Genomic DNA, 17,677 nt, shown 5'->3' with positions numbered 1-17,677 from the left:
AATGTTTCTATACAGAAACTTTAGTGGCATCACTCTATTGATGGTGTTTGATCATAATAAATTAATCTGTAAAATAAGTTTTTCTCTGTAGAAATATTAATGACACTTTCCGTAAACTTATTGTTTTTACACTTTATTTGAATTAGGATGTTTTACTTTAATTTTAAGGTTTTTGTTTGGCAGCGGCTGCTTCCAGTCATTTGACCGTTTTTTTAAGATTCTTTTTTAACAGTGTGCGCTGAAACAGAGTCAGTGAGCAGCTTGATGTAGCCGACCAGAATGGATGTCTATGATACATACAACAGAATGTTATGGAGTACATCGGGTCTCAAATACAGTGTCAGGGGTGACCTGAACATGGCAGCCTGAGAAATAACCATTTAAAATGAAACTAATAATAAAATATTGATTGGGAATATGTAGTAGCTGAAGTAGATCATAACTACTATTAGTCAACTTATGTAGAAGGTTTATACCTTCAACTTAATGTCATTTTATGATTATTATCTATTACATAGTTCGTGCGAGTTGCTATCAAACTGCACAGACCCTTTAAAAGCCTGGATTTCTATTGTTTTCTATCTCTTTCTATCTCTACTATTTATTGATCATTGATGTGACGTTTCATTTCTGCAGCCTTCTCAGATGTTTAAGGTGTCTTGGTTATTTTTGGGTTTCGCGGGGTTTGTGTTGAACCAGTGAGAGCCAGTGAACTGTCGCTGTGAAACAGTGAAGTCAGCCATGATGATGCGGCTGCTGCAGGCGGAGTCTGGCGGTCTGAACCCTCTCCCTCGGTCTGGCTGGCTGCTGTCCTGTCATCGGTCTGGGTGTGGTTTTGCAGTCAGCGGTACCGTTAGCAGGAAACCGAGCTCCAGTCCGTTTCACTCTGAGGCGAAACAAAGAAAAAACATTTCCACCAGCGAGCGGTTCAAAGTGTCTGAAAGTCGCGTTTATTTCCTGGACACGGGAGGGCGTTAGTTTGGCGCCGTTGTTCTGATGGGAAAAAGTTTTCTGTTGGTCTCGCTCACTGCTCGTTTGATTTAATAACTTTTATAATAAAACCTGAACCGGACGTAAAAGAAAGGAAAGATGCCGAAAACGGTAAGACTGAAAACTGCATGAACGTCATCACGTATAAACTGTCTGTCTCTTTGTGTCTCCATTATTCTGCTTTCATTGCACTGAATGTTTGACCGGGACTTGATCATTAAACAGACCGGAGTCCCTCCCTGATACATTATTACATATTATTTCATATTATTTTAAAATCTGTTCCATCCTTTCACACTCTCCGAGGATTACTGGGGTACTTTCCGTTAGTTGTGTGCGCGTGCGCGCTCCCGCCCGTGTGTTCATTAAAATTAGCGCCTTTAATCAGACGTCTCACTCAGGCCTTCGGGCCTGGTACATGACAATAAAACCTTACTGCAGCTTTAGTCCGCAGCTGAAGACCCTCACACCAGCAGAGGGTTTCGGCTGAAGCCGCTGTGAGGCTGCCGTTGCGCGGGCTAGTCCTCCAAGGCCTCCCTCTCTTAGGTCTAACAAGGAGGGATTTGAACTGTCACTCAGGCCAGCTGTGTCTGCCAGCTCTGGGGCAAATGGAGGAAAATGCTCAGAGGCACTTGGAGCTTTTATGGCAGGTCGCCACTGATAAGAAAAGAGGGGCAAGATTTAGCTCAGAGCTGTGTTATCAAAGGAAGAAGCTAGAGAATAGATGTGAGCGGGTGGTGATTGGGCTCTGAACAAAGAGGAGAAAAGGCTCATGCTGCATCAGGGACAAACAGAAGTGAAAGTAGTTTCTATCTCCAGCTCATTTGTACCCCTGATGAAGACAGTCTGATTTTGACTCAGCTCAATGCTTTTAGTAAAAAGAAGATAATAGAGTGGAGTCTTTGTGGTCCGTATTCTTAACCACAGTTTGCTCTGAGCTGTGACACCCACATGCACACTGACAATAAAAGGAACATTATTCTACAGAAAGAGTCACTTATGACCATGAGATGAAGGTGATCTATGCACAAAGCCATTTACATTCCACAAGACTGTAATTCATTAAATCAGTATTTATTTAACAAAACAACAACATCAGATTACCTTGATCTCTTCTTATAAAAACAATATTATTTTTGTAGTCAGTCTGACTCTAGGTCTTTTTTAGAAAAGCATGTGCATGTATCACTGTTGTCTTCACATATCATGACTTCTGACTTGTGAACTTCTGCACTCCAAAATTACAAACAGAAAAATAGTACTAAGGGCTGACCTGCTCTCTTCCTGCGGTATTGTTTCTGCTAGTACTTCCTCGATCTTTTTCCCGGCGGTCAACCAGAAAAAAACGTTACAGCATCCTGGCATTTAAAGCCTTTACTGCCCCGTCTTTCCAAAAGGAATTCCTCTCATCATACCAGCATTTAAAGTAGTTTTCAGTGACTATGAAGGGATTTGCTAAATACTAAAAACTGAGCTATTAGGGTAGTTAATAAAACTCAGTTCAGTATGCATGTGAGCAGTGACACATTATTATAGAGGTTGATATCCTGTTTGTAGTAAATGGAGCTAAACAATATTCTATATCACACTGAAGCTGATACAGATGAACTTTATTTTTATGATCGTTATGTATTTTTAGTCCTTCACTTAGTCTTTGTGCCAAATCTCTAAAGAGTGCAGCTGCAACGCTGAGTAGCAGCCTATAGTCCTGTACGTGCAGCAGCTGCTGCAGTAACAGTGAGGGACCTCAAAGAAGCTGTTTGACAGTAACCATCAGTTCACAAGCACAGACATACTGCAGGTACAGCAGCTCTGTTGTAGAGCATGATGACAGGAGAGGATTATGGGATATGACAATATTCATATTCAATATCCTAGACTCGTTCTGGGAATTCAACAATTAGCAACATGTCATGATGTACACAAAAATATAAAGGAGATGTTTTGTTCCCTTTGTGCTGATGCAGAAATACATTAGAGTATTATAAGAGTTCTACATTATATATATACATTAGAAGAGTATAAGCTGTTGCATTGTTAAGTTATCTCTCCCTGCACCTGACGGATGGTGATATCAACAGTGAAAAGGTTAAAATGCAGACCTGTTGTTGCAACACTCAGTGATCTGTTTCCTTTAGTAAACCTCACTGCGAACATATAACAGACACAGAAAGAAGGAAGCTAAGCACACTGATTCAGCAAATACTCTGAAACTCATTCTGCACCCAGTAAAAGTTGTGTTCCCAATTTCTAGTCACATCCACAACAAGCTGGCTCAAGGAGTAAAATATTCATGGTGTAAATAAGAGTTTTTCCATGAACCGTTTTCCAAACAGTTGTTTATTCAGTGTTTTAGTGAAATATAAAAACCCTGACGTTTCACAAAAGCTGTAATTATTGAGAGACTCTGCTCGACTCCTCTTGGCAGTGCTTCAGTTTCCCAAGGAAGTCATGTTGTGACTCAAGGTTTCTGCACTTACATCAGTTCCTTTCTGGTAATTTCCTCGCCTGCAGCCTTATATGGACTTTCACATCATGGTCTAGCTTGTCTCCTCCCTGCTTCCCCCAGCATGGTCCTCAGATGCCATGCTCCACTTTAGATTGCATTACAGCAGTGCAGCAGGTCCAGGACTTGCTGTAGGTCTGTGTTTATCAGCCTGTTATTTTACAGCCTGATGGAGCTTTAGCAGTCTTTCATTTAGATTGTTTGGATGTTGTTGTGGTCTGTAGTTGTGGATTATTATCTACTTCGTTAAGCACTTCGCATAAAATTACATTCTGAATAGACAGTTTTTCTCAAGCACCAAACAAACATAAATAATATTGTATTTTGGTTTTATTGCTAAAATCTGACACCATGGTGTAACAATAATAAGTATGTTCACTGACCTGTATTCGTGGTCTTTAAAAGTAATAGTTTATACTTTCTGTTTCAACAATAGAGTTAGTCCAGGAGACAACCAGCCTGTTTTGAACTGTTTTTCATTATAAACAACCAGTGAATAATGTTAATCATCCTATCCACAAATACAGGCACAGCGTACAGTATTATTATCATTATTATTATCACACAAAACTTGAGCATAACTTACCATTTTAGCCCATTGTGTAGAAATCGTGACAGATGCAGTTTTCCTGTTAGGACGACCAAACTTTGAACAAGTGTGTCTGTGGAGAAATGGGAAATGGAAAGAGTCAGCAGGGGATTAAATGGGTCTGTGGAGCACATAGCAGAGCAGATTAACAGTGTGTAGAGGTAGAGCTGCTGGACAAACTACAACCACATAGCTAGTTTAATGAGAGAAAATCAAACTTCTGAAAGTAAGTACTTTGTTATTATTGCTTATTAATCTATTCTTTTAGGCTTATTCTGATTTCTTGTTTATTTCTACAGCTGCTGTTGGGATCAAAACATTAGTCTAAACTATTTTAAGTTTAAATCATCTAATCATTTCTATAGGGCATAACCTACTGCTGTAGATGCTAAAATAACCACTAGATACAATGACATGACAGACGAATAAGTTATGGTTAACTGGCTCTCATTATAATAATTTGTCTAGTGCAACCCTCAAGCAGAGTTCAAACTGTACATAATAAAAGAATGAAATAAGCAAAGCACTACAGTGAGCATTAGCCAGTCTAACATCACTGCATCACTGCAAACAGAGGAGCTTGTGGCTTGTATCAGTGTTAGTTTGTGTCCTGCTCTGGATCTGCTGTTGTGTATAAGACAACCTTTCCCCAGTTAATAAGGAGAACAAATCATCACTACACAAAACAAGCAGAGCAGGTAGCAGGATTGAACAATGCTGGAAAATCAAATTGGGGAATTGGTCACAGGCACAGTTAAATAAGCAGTAGTAGCTTCCTGTTTTGCTGTGTAATGTTTTTATTGGATCTACGTATGTTTGTGTATATGGCTGTGATGAAGACAATATGTCATTAGAATAAAGGCTAGAAGTGATTGAAAACTCAGGCAACATGCAAACATAACGTTTGAGTAGCAGCATCTAACAGATAAAATACCTTTACTAGTGAGAAATGTAGAGCAGGTGTGCCAGCTGGTGAGAGGTCAGGTGATCCAGTAAACTAGAGATAATACAGGATGTAGAGGACAAAGCAACAGTCTCTATGTTTTTAGTAAAAACAACAAGTAAACAGTTACATTATTCTTGTAGTGACAGTCAATACATTTAAGAAACTGTAGTCATGGGAAACAGTTTTGGAAGACCCCTCCCCTTTACATGGTCTGCCCCCCACATAGAAAGAAACCTCATCCTCTTCTCCTCCTGTAAAACCTACGTCTGCACACAGCCCCATCAGAGTGAGCTGCCACTCACATCACACGTTTCTTTTACAGAGGAGGGGACCTGTTTTTTGCTGCATACATGTTTTCCTGCCGAGTCCAAAGTCAGTAGTCTCGTAGATAATGGTGATATTTGTATGTTGGCTCCAGAGGAAATAAACAGGCTTTCCCTTGTATTATTGGCTTTAAGTGACATCATAACGAGGCTGGTTATACACACAGGATCATTTTACATTCCCACATTCTCACACTTCATATTCAGCTTGGCATCAGGAAGTGTTAACTGCATGCTGCTGGCAGTGTCTCGATTTCCAATGCTAATGCCACATTTTAACATAACTGTTCAACATGTGCTAATCAAATTTTAATGTCTGTCTCTAAATCATGTTTTTGTGCCGTTACTGTCCTCAGTTTGTCAGCTAAGAAATCGAGTAGTTGAGGGTTGTAAGCATGGTTGCCGTCGTTACCAGGCTTGATCCATTGTTGAGGACTTGTTGACCTGATTTGCTGACCTTTATGGTGCATGGTGTGACTCAGAACTGTGTGTATTGTTATGTGATGGTGTTTGTCATCACAGCCTGTTATGAGAGGTGCTGCTGTGCTCAGCTGACCACTCACTTAAAGCAGGTTTGCCTTGTATTGTTACACTGGACCAACCCCAACCCTCACTGGGGACCAGGCATGGTCATGTGAAACGAACCAGTATTGGGGACCATCCTGAAACTACTTGGTGGTATGTTATGTTTGGCCTTGGCTTTGATTGGAGGTTGAGGCTGTAAACAGCACACTAAGGTGACACTGGTGAGTCAGTGTATGGGAGGTGACTGAATGCTGGTACGTCACATGTTTTCAGTGAATATTTTTATCGTTAATGGTTTCTGTAACATATGAAGGTAATGTTCCCACAAATATGATGAAAAAATAATAAGCTAAACAACAGTACTCCAGTATATGTTTCTTCACTGTTCTGCTTCTATAAATCACACCTTTTCTTTGAGTTTCAGCAGTTTCACTTCCTCTCTCTTGAGAGGTAACCTGAGGTGTTTCCTAGGGTTCACTTTTGGGTTAACTTCTCTGTCTTAATATAATTATATAACAAACATGACCACTTCCTACAAATGATAGTTAGTGCTTTAATTCGCTCTCATGACATGTTTTCTCTTTTAGCCTTGCCAACAGATTGCATTTAACTTAGTTGTGGATTTTAGGGATTTTAGCCATGCTAACAGCAAGGCTCAATGGAAGGAAATGTATATAGGTCCAGCACATTGGACCAGGCTGAAATATCTTAACAACTAATGGCTGGATGAAACGACATTCTTAGTCCCCAGTGGATAAATCCAAATGACTTTGGTGACTTTTCATGTTGTTCCATCCTCATGTCAAAGTTTCCATCTGTCTTCTTGTTTGTTTGAGATAGATAATAGAGTTAACAAGCAGTTTCAGGCAGTCAGTGAAATTGCTTCACACACCCTAAATGTCCTTCAACAAGCCACTTGTTTATCATAAAGCAAATTATTATAACACTGTCACAAGATTGGTCTTTAGACATGCTGCTAAAGGTTTAGCTTGTTAAGAACTGAGGAAATGATTTGTGGAGTCTAGTTTTGGTGTGATAAAAAAACTGTTCAGAATAAGTCATGGAAACATGACACGTGGGCCTGAGTGGGTTTTTGAGCATGTGCTAATAATAGCGTGTTAAGTGTTTTTGAATTCTGGCCATGAGAGACACACCCTAACCAAGCTGAAAATGTATAAGCGTAGTTCCTTTTTCATGCAAGATTAACCATTCTGACTCAGGAAATGAAACTGCTTAAACCCAAAGCAGGGTGGCTGTGAACTCAGCTCTTATCTGCATGAATGGAAAAATGTTCATCAAAGTTCAGTTGTCAGTTTAAAGAGTGGTATGTCTAGACGACTAAACATCTGTGCTGCTGTGTGTAGGCCCAGATTGTAGGTTCCACTCCAACTCAGACTGCTGGTGATGACAGGAAGTGACAGAGGGGCAAGTGTCCTGAGCAGTAAATGGGGTCCTGCTGACATGAATGGGAAAGAACGCAACTCTAATCAGCCCCGCAACTGGGAAATAATGCATACCATTGTTGTTCAGGGCAGGCGTGGGCCTCAGCCTGCGCAGTTATTTCCCAATAGACATGCATGCTGCTGTTGATCACTATGAGACAGAGAAAAAGAGAAATGCCTACACAGTGAGTTTACTGAGTACAGAAAATTAATCTATTCTGAGGTTAAATAAATGTATTCAACTTTTGACATGAAACTGTGCAATCCATAAACATTTCAAGTCATTTAAATAAGAAGTGCCTCACTGGCTTTAACAAAATGTGTTACCTGAAGGGGAATCAAACACACAGTCATAGTCTGCTCTTGCTAAAGAGCTCAGCACAAAGCTGACAGGTTGGTTGATACATGGCAGGATGTGGATGACTCTCTTGAGAGCTCAGTGTTTAGCAGCCATGCCTCACAAGGCCCAGCCGCTAGAGGATGTGGTTACTTCCTGCAGATAAGTTCTGTACTGAGATAGAGCCAAACTGGTACAATACTTATACACAGTGTGGAAGCAAGAGACATGGTCCTTCATGAATTCTATAAAAGATCAAAATATTATTTTTTATCATATGATTATTGTTTTATTTTTTTAGGTGCACCACCTTTGCTTCTTAATCAGCTGATTTAAAATTAAATGTGTATAAAACTGTATGTGATTATATCATCTTTTAATTTTCAAAAGGTTTGTCTTTTGAATGTTTCACATTGTACATATAGTAACTTTTAAGTCAAAAAAAGTTGTGTATTTCAGTGTCAGCATCAAATAACCCTAATCGTTTCTCATGCCAGAGGTGTATGTACACTGTTGAAGTGATTTTTTAAAAAGGGGTGATTGCTAAAACCATAAAACAAAATTCATAACATGGATTCAACATGGGTTTTTTTAAGACACAAGAGCCAGTAATGTCCTGATCATGACGGTTTATTTTAGTGCAGTGAGATATTTTAACTTCCTGTTTGCATCTACAAATGGCTCATTCTTCCAATTTGCTCCCTTCCTCAGATTAGTGTAAGAGTCACCACAATGGATGCTGAACTGGAGTTTGCCATTCAGCCCAATACAACAGGAAAGCAGCTCTTTGACCAGGTATGAGAAACTTCTCTCTTGTAACCAGTGTTATGTGCTTTCCAATAACATCAACAAACTTTTGAATCAATCATTGATTTAATTTTTTTTTTTAAGATTTTTGTATGTGGTAAGTTAAAAAACATAAAGCTGTAAGCAGCAGTTTTCAATTATGTATAATGATGTGTAATTACCTTACTATGTAGATAGCTGTGCAGGCACTTTATGGAAATACTTCAATCCCATTTATTTTAATGTTGATTATTATTATTATTATTATTTTATCACATGTGCAGTGTTGGAGGTTCTTTGTCCTTTTCTTAGGTTTAAAAAAAATAAGTATTTGTAGTTTTTATTTAGTTTGATATTTGTAGGATAGACGTGAAACAAAGTAATCTATTAAATGTTTCGTCTACAGATCATCTGAAAATATTAAATAAAATGCTCTTCACAATTTCCCTGAGCCCAAGGTGATGTCATGAGATGTCTTGTTTTCTTTGACCAACAGTCCAAAACTCAAAGATATTGAATTTACTGTCATGTGGGACAAGGAAAAGCAGCACATATTCAGATTTAAAAAGCTGGAACCATAAAATGTTTGGCTCTTATATATTAAATCAATTAATTAAATTAAAATTAAAATACATGATGGATATTCAGTCATACAGATTTCTTCAGTTCAGTTCAAAATTATTATCATTTTTGTTGTTGATGAAGAGGACATTAACAATAGTTGTGCTTGGATGTTTTAAGGTTGTTAAGACCATTGGGCTGCGGGAGGTTTGGTACTTTGGACTCCAATACCAGGACACAAAGGGTTTCTCTACATGGCTCAAGCTCAATAAGAAGGTGAGCTCTTATTGAACATTCTTCTTTCCTCCTTTGTCAAGATCGAACTATTCTGTGGAATTCAAGTCTATTTAGAGAACCGTAACCTCTACACCTCACTGCGTTTTATTTTAGGTGACAGCCCAGGATGTGAGGAAGGAAAGCCCGCTGCTGTTTAAGTTCCGTGCCAAATTCTACCCTGAAGATGTGTCAGAGGAGTTAATCCAGGACGCCACACAGCGGCTGTTCTTCCTGCAGGTGAAGGAGGGAATCTTAAATGACGACATTTACTGCCCTCCAGAGACAGCGGTCCTCCTGGCCTCCTACGCGGTCCAGGCCAAGTATGGTGACTACAATAAGGAAGTTCACACACCAGGCTACCTGTCCAGTGAACAGTTGCTCCCTCAGAGGTAACACAGCTGTCATCACCATTTCAACCTGCCTGTTAATATCAGATAGATGTCGCATTGCAGCCAGTGTGTGTTGAGACATGTTGATGTCTCATGTTCACAGAGTTCTGGACCAGCACAAACTCAACAAGGACCAATGGGAGGAGAGGATTCAGGTGTGGCACGAAGAGCACAAGGGCATGATGAGGTAACTACTGGCACGCATGTTCACTTGTTTATAGGTAAAGGTAGATATACACCTAAAGGAGAGAAACATCTTTGCCCCCCCTTTCAATAGTTGCTACATAAAGAAGATCTCTCTCTCTCTTACTGTCTGTCTCTGGAGCGTCTGTCAAACTGTTTCTCTTTAGTGCTTCAGTCATTGGAGGTTTCAGCAAACACTGGGTCACAATCTGATTCTACTTCCTTGAACGTTCCTCTCCATTGTCTTGTTCTTGTCTTCATCTGCATCCCTGCCAGCTGGAGCTCAGTGTTGTCTGATTCGGTCTGTGTGGTGATCAGGGTTAAACATGTCATGTGTCCACAGAGAGGAATCCATGATGGAGTATCTGAAGATCGCTCAAGACCTTGAGATGTATGGAGTCAACTACTTCAACATCAAGAATAAGAAAGGAACAGAGCTGTGGTTGGGAGTGGATGCACTGGGCCTCAACATATATGAACAGAATGACAAGTGAGTGGCTCCACAACAGTGTGATTATAAAAATGTTTTGTGTAATTGTCATACAGCATTATTATTAATTCCAGTGTAATGACTTTCTTTTCTCTTGCCTCAACAGAATGACACCCAAAATTGGATTTCCTTGGAGTGAAATAAGGAACATTTCCTTCAATGACAAGAAGTTTGTCATTAAACCAATTGACAAGAAAGCACCTGTACGTTAATCCTTAATAACAGACACCTAGTTACAATGAAATAATCTATATTTACAAGTCTGTGTGTGAGTTCTGATAGTAACCTCTAATGTTGCTGCTTTAGGACTTTGTATTCTACGCTCCGAGACTGCGCATCAACAAGCGCATTCTGGCTCTGTGCATGGGCAACCATGAGCTGTATATGCGCCGCCGCAAACCTGACACCATTGAGGTGCAGCAGATGAAGGCTCAGGCTCGGGAGGAGAAGAATCACAAGAAGATGGAGAGGTAAGAGCTCAACATTTAACACACAGGTTTGATCACTGATGGCTGAAATCATTTATTAAATTCAGGACAAAGGCTTCTAATGTAAATGTCCACAGTTTGTTGTATTGCAGCAAGATGACCTGATTTAAAAATATATCAGGATCAGAAACTTCTATAACACTGATGCTCTGCATTCTGTGTGATGGTTATGGGATGTGTAAACGAGTGTGTTTTTAACTACCCAGTGAATAAACTGCTGATTATCTGCTCCTGATTACTCTACACTCTAATCCATCTTGTATGTCATGTACTGTCTGTTTCTATTAGAGCTCTGCTGGAGAACGAAAAGAGGAAAAGAGAACTTGCAGAAAAGGAAAAGGAAAAGATTGAAAAGGAAAAGGAGGAGTTAATGGAGAGATTAAAGCAGATTGAGGAGCAGACAAAAAAAGCCCAGCAAGGTGTGTGACTTGACAATATTGAAGAAAAGCTTGTTGTCATACTGTAATGAATGGTGACCCTGTAGTGCTTCTCTGTGTGTGTGAATGTGTGTCTGCACAGAGCTGGAGGAGCAAACACAGAGGGCTCTGGAGCTGGAGCAGGAGAGGAAGCGAGCGAATGAGGAGGCTGAGCGCCTCGAGACTGAGCTGAGGACTGCTGAGGACGCCAAGGTGGCTCTGCTGCAGCAGTCAGAGAACCAGATGAAGAACCAAGAGCACCTGGTCAGTTATCAGAAACTATTTCTCTTATCATGGGCGTTGAAGCTAAAAAAAATACATGTACCATAAATGTTTGATGACTGAAAAGGTTGTTCTGATGCTTCAAATATAAACAATAAGAAAGTAATTTAAAAGAAATGTCGTCCTTTCAGGCCACAGAGTTGGCTGACCTGACTTCGAAGATTTCCCTCCTGGAGGACGCCAAGAAGAAGAAGGAAGACGAGGCAGTACAGTGGCAGCAGAAGGTGTGATCTACTGTCTCTATAGTAACCAAGCAGTGGTCTTCCTTTGATTGCAGGGACAGTTCTTTTTCAGTTCTTGAAAGAACAAAGAGCACACTTTAAAACACTCAACATTAGAACTGATGACGTTAAGAGAGCGTGTTTGATTCTTCTCATTCATCACCTGATCATTTAGGCTTTTTAACAAGAAAAGGACTTCATCCACTGTATGAATCCCAAAATGTTCAGTATGAAATACATCAAAAATCATGAATAAATTGTGTAAAATATATAAATGAACTAATGATTTGTGAAAACTCAACTCATTTATATGAAATTATCTCACAAATTATTGTTTAATTTATATTTACATACATAGATACAAATTAAATGGCATCTGTCTGATGTTCTGCTGATCACACAGCCCCTCCCTTGTGACCCAGTGAGGACAGACATTCCTGGGGTCCTGTTGTTGTGTGTTTTTGGGGGAGGGGTGAACGCTCCCGTTTGCCTCATGTCTTTTTTGGTAAAGAGCATGAGTGCCAGGCCAGCCCCTTCATGTTAATGGGCAGTGTGACTCATTGTGGTGCTGACAGCTCTCTTTGTGTGGGGGAAATCCTGTTTAACTCTTTTGCCCCATTATGATATTCTGGCCTATTAAATACTAAGACTAATAGTGGGGAAGGTAGGCAAAACAATTGTGCATTTTGTGACTAAAGCGTAAAAGTTTCAGCATATAGTCTACATACCCTGAGGTTTTATTTTAGACGTGGAGGCAATTTGTATCTGACTTCTAGTTTCCTTGGGAGGTCATTGACTTCAGCATTGAATTTTTCCAGTTTTTGCCCTATTTCTCTATTATAATCATGTATATAATTGCCAAAATTGCATAAAGATGCGTATTTGCTGCTGTGGCTGTGTATCATACTTTTGCTTGGAGCACCAATTTTGCAGGGGGACTGCAGACCCCACTATTTCAGGTGTTGAGGTAGCTATAGCTTGTTAAAAACACTGACTGAGTTACATGAGTAGCTAGCACATTAGCAAGCATTCTAATCAGAAGCTAGCATGCTAGTTTGGTGTGGAGCACACTCATTACCCCAGGGGGCTCTGCCCTGTCCCAGAGTCACATCTGGAATGCCTCCACGTCTGAAGATAAATGTGGTACATGGTTTATAGAAAAATGGAGAAAGTTTCATGTTTTAGTCATAAAATGCACAATAACCTTCCAAATACAAATTTATCTGCTGCACTATAAGTTTTCCATGTTGACATTCCAGTGTTACTCATAATTTGCTCTAATTCTCCAGCTCCTTCTAGCACAAGCACTCTTATTTATACTTTATTTCCTGTGTATATTTTGATTATTAAAAGTAATTAATTAATTAAGTAATTAAATAAATTAAGAAGTATTAACAAAATACAACAGGCAAACAAGGCAGAAGAAACAGTGATACAGGGGAAAATGTAATGGTCAGTCTCAGTTTCTTCTCTTGAATTTCTCTTTTTAATTTTTCTCTTTTGTAACATGTTGTCCTCCCATACTTTATGGCTGAAGTGGACTGTTGGTGTATTTAATGAATTGTTTAAACAAATTTTTAGTGTCCAAAATAATAGAAACTGTGTTGTACACTGAGTGTGGTAGAGCTGAAATGATTAGCTGATTAATTCAGTCTGTCTAGTTTGATTACCATGCTAACATGCAAAATAAAGATGGTGAACATGGGAAACATTAATAGTGTTAAACATTACTCGCATGTTAGCAATGTCATTGTGAGCATTAAGCATTGTCAGCATGCTGCCCTAAGTATTCAGCTCTTAGCACCACTCTGCCTAATGCTGCATTTCAGTCACGTCGGAGTTCAGAACGCAGCTCGTCTTCTAATGGCAGAATATTTGTTTTATGACATCAAAGAAAGGATGAGGATAAATGACAGAAACAGGGGCTGTCACAAACTATTACATACATCAATTCAGTCAGAATATTACACATAACAATAATTTCAAATGTCACTTATTAACATGGACCACATATATAGTCTTCATTTAGAGAGTTTTATTCTTCTCTTTTTAGTTGAATATTTTATTTTTTAACTTTTTTTTTTTTTTACAATAGAAACAAACATACAAAACACCACTGCCACAAACAACAGACAGAAAGACAGGGGAGTCATATTCAGGAATAAAAAGCTTCTCGTCCACAGCAGTATCAAAACATATGGAAAAAACTGTGGGGGACTTCAAGAAAATCAGTACATATGCAGGATCAGGCAGAGAAGAGTTTTATTCATTTAACACCATCCAAAACTGAGGACGCCACCTAAGTGACGTCAGAGCATCTGCTTCTCGGTCCTGAGCTTCCCACAACAAAGTTCCGAATTCATCCATTCATCATATTTTTCAAGTGAGAGGTTGAGAAATCTTTGAGTTCCCAGTTGTCTTTGAATGCAGCACAAATACATCCACCCAGAGCCTTTTGCATTGTTGTAAACTTGTGTTTAGCCAGAGGAGAAACTACTACTTTTAATAATAAAAACTACTGTTGTCAGTTCTATGAAATACATTTCTATTCATTTAATGTCTGTCTACTTATCTTAATGTGGACTAGTAAATATAACACATGATTCTGTGTTCCCTCAGGCTACCATGGTGCAGGATGACCTGGAGAAGACCAAAGAAGAGCTTAAAAACAAAGTGATGGCGGCTCATGTTCAGGAGCCACTCAACGCAGAGAACGAGCATGATGAGAATGACGAGAGCAGCGCTGAGGCCAGTGCCGAGTTCACATCTGCTGCCACGTACAAGGACCGCAGTGAAGAGGAGCGCATGACTGAGGCTGAGAAGAATGAACGTTTGCAGAAGCATCTACTTGTGAGTTTCTGAGATCTTGTTTACAAGATTCAGTAGATGTGTCATTAAAGTATTGGAATAATTGATCAGAGGGATAATTTTAGAATTTTTAATAAACTAAAATGAAAGAATATGATGAAGTTAATCATACAACAAAGTAAAAAAATGCACAGTAGGTCTGATTACTGTTTTCTTGTTGTCAGCTGGTATATTAGTATGTCAGCTTTACAGCATCACTGTTGTAGTGCAAGTAATGGGAATGCAATAACAATCAGGGACACTTACAATTGTTGAGGTGAAACCAAGTGAAAGTCTCATCTCTTATTGATTTCACTTGTGATGTGAAAGGAATTTTACATTTTAATGTACAGTAATATGTGGTTAGTGCAAAAACAGGTGCAAATCACTAAAACTGTTGGTGTAATATTTTCAGAAATAAGAATGAGTCTCAGATGTTGATGGTAACGTAGCGGTGTGAGGTGTTAAAACTGTGATAACTGTATTTCCAGGCTTTAAGCTCAGAGTTGGCCAACGCTCGGGACGAGACCAAGAAAACGGTGAATGACATGATCCACGCTGAGAACATGCGAGCTGGACGAGACAAGTACAAGACCCTTAGGCAGATCCGGTCAGGAAACACCAAACAGCGCATTGATGAGTTCGAATGCATGTGATGTATGCGTTCGCCAATGATGCAGCCCATACAGCTGGGCCTTTCTGCCTGGACTGCAGTCCTGCCTCACTCAAGCTGTTTTCTCTGTACGCAAATAAATCAGATCCACAACACAACATGGCTGCACAAGCACAGCACAATGTACAAACTTGGATCTGCAAAATTCCATTTGCTATTGTTCCGAACTTTGAATTTAGGCAAGTCACTGGTTGAAAAGGGACATACTGTATTTTATTAGTAAATTCCTGACAAGGGGTTTATGTAGCATTTTAGTAATGGGCTCACACCTCATTTCATGACACATTGAGTTAGCATTTTCAATCTTTCTGTCACATTTTTGTATCATGATTTCAAATAAAAAGACTCAAGAGACAAATTCAAATTTCAGCTTAAATATATTTCTGCTGTACACATGCAACAGTTTTAAAAATATGATGTGTTGCCCATAGCTGTAAAAGCAAATGCGCTGTAATCTACTCAAGCAAATACACATGATATGACTCTGAAATGTCTGGGTGGAGCATTCATAGAGCAGTATTATTTTTTACAAATTTACAATTTATTTACTTTTCATTTGATTGTTTTTAGAATCTGCCAGCTGTTACAAATATTACAGTATTTCTGAACATCTTCAAGTCAGTTTGTAACTACAAGGCTTCAGTAAATTTTACTGTTAAAGCTCAAGCACATGAATTTCTTATTTCCTTTAAAATCTGCATGGAAAACCCTGAACGGTTGACAAAATGAACTTGGCCTGAAAACAACCTAAAAACCTAAGCTTTCTCTCGTGTGTTTGCTATGTACAATTTTTAAACCGATCTTTCAATTTAAATTTAAAAAAAATGTAAACGTATTATCAACAATCTAACTCACTCTCTCATGCAACATAAAAATAGAAAGAAAGAAGAAAGAAAAGTTGCATTTCTGTCACAAACCATTCAATTCAAATCTGGTGTCTGTAAAACATTTGATTTGTTGTCTCTTTGATATCTACACAGCTCACATCTGTGGAAACTTTCAGTTGTCACTTTTCTTAACATTGAGTATAAATCAGCTTCATCATCAGTTCAATTCAGCCTCAGTTTAAAAAACCTGTAGGACATTTGAACTTGGTTGTACAGTACCTTTAAGTGTTTTATTGTAGCTTTACGCCTCTTCTTTTCATTGTTAACTCTGCTCATCAGTGATGTTTGATAATCAAAATACACTTTTGCATCAATGTAACCAATACAGCTTAAGGACACTGTAATTATCACATGTCAAGCTGGATTTGTGAGTGAGAAAAATGCCAATAAAGTGAAGCTGAAAGTTTGATTGTTAACCTGAACTTCACTGTAGAAACTTTTTTCCACAAAATCTTCCAAGAATTTGATGCATAAAATAAAACAATTTCATTGAACATGCACTGGAAAGTTTACTTTTGAAATATGAGTCACAGCATATGTACTGTCCTAGAAAGGCACTATTTCCAATGCATGTATTATTGATTATTGATATACTGTATGTATTTGATTACATTTGTGTATTTTGTAATTGGAATTTTTCAGATATAAAATGATGTAAGGTGCAAAAAAGTACACCTCTGAGGATATTTTTGTACTTGTCAAGGACAGCTTTTGTTCAAAATGAAGTGCATTTTGAAAACAGAATTTCATTGTTAACTGAATGAACAGCTCACTGCTGTGGTTCTAAGCTGAAGGAACAAGCAACACCAAAAGCCTGTGATAGGACGAATGAAAAGATGCTACAGGAATTCCTGTTAATGGTGTATTGCTAAAGGCAGGCAATATACCATGAATGGAAACTTTAAATCAGGCCAAATCATTCTGTGTAAAAATGAATGTAACATACTTCATTGTACCATTACACATTTGCATTCAGACATGCAGAAAGTTTTGCTTGTTCATAGATTTTTAGAAATTAGTGTTTGAAAGATTTATTTACACCATTTTGCAAATTCAAAGTAAATGTATTTTAGTGATAAATGTTTCTTTTTATTTTATTTTTACGTCTGTTATTGAATGAAAATTTGTACCAAGATGCATTTTGATAAACAGTGTTGTGGCCCATTGTTGCGTGTAGTTCTTGTATCTGCTATGAAATGAAAAATGCAGTTGTTGCTATTTTGGATATTTCCATGCCTTTGACAGTAACTCTTATTATGCTGCACTGAATGTTCTACCTGAAGCACCATGTATTGACAGCCTTTAAGCCTTTAAGAATCAAGTGTAATTTGAACTCAAGTCATCATGTGTGAAAAAGAAATGTATTAAAAGATGCTACTTAATATCTTGTCTTGAATCAAAAAGGACTGAAACATAATTAATATTGTAAATTGAAAGACAGTGCCTTGCCCAGGTTATTCATCAGATCTTGCTGCTTAAAGTCTTCCTTTCACAAATGAATAAAAATCAGATTAAACTGC

The 17,677-nt window shown here is 38.5% G+C and overlaps 1 protein-coding gene across 1 annotated transcript; it reads left to right on the top strand.

Annotated features, from left to right (window-relative positions):
• The first annotated feature begins 804 nt into the window (after positions 1-804).
• msna (moesin a) lies at positions 805-17,677 on the top strand. The gene is made up of 13 exons (XM_023410763.2): positions 805-1,101; positions 8,370-8,453; positions 9,186-9,281; positions 9,396-9,670; positions 9,774-9,857; positions 10,197-10,343; positions 10,450-10,546; positions 10,650-10,813; positions 11,120-11,250; positions 11,351-11,511; positions 11,661-11,753; positions 14,370-14,600; positions 15,089-17,677. The coding sequence occupies exons 1-13, from the start codon at positions 1,090-1,092 to the stop codon at positions 15,251-15,253; spliced, it is 1,740 nt and encodes a 579-aa protein (XP_023266531.1). The 5' UTR covers positions 805-1,089; the 3' UTR covers positions 15,254-17,677.

The sequence above is a fragment of the Seriola lalandi genome, unplaced genomic scaffold, assembly GCF_002814215.2.
Source record: "Seriola lalandi dorsalis isolate HSWRI2012SDOR001 ecotype SW California unplaced genomic scaffold, Sedor1 jcf7180002054437, whole genome shotgun sequence".
Classification (NCBI taxonomy): domain Eukaryota; kingdom Metazoa; phylum Chordata; class Actinopteri; order Carangiformes; family Carangidae; genus Seriola; species Seriola lalandi.
This window is presented reverse-complemented; position numbering and strand designations above follow the sequence as displayed.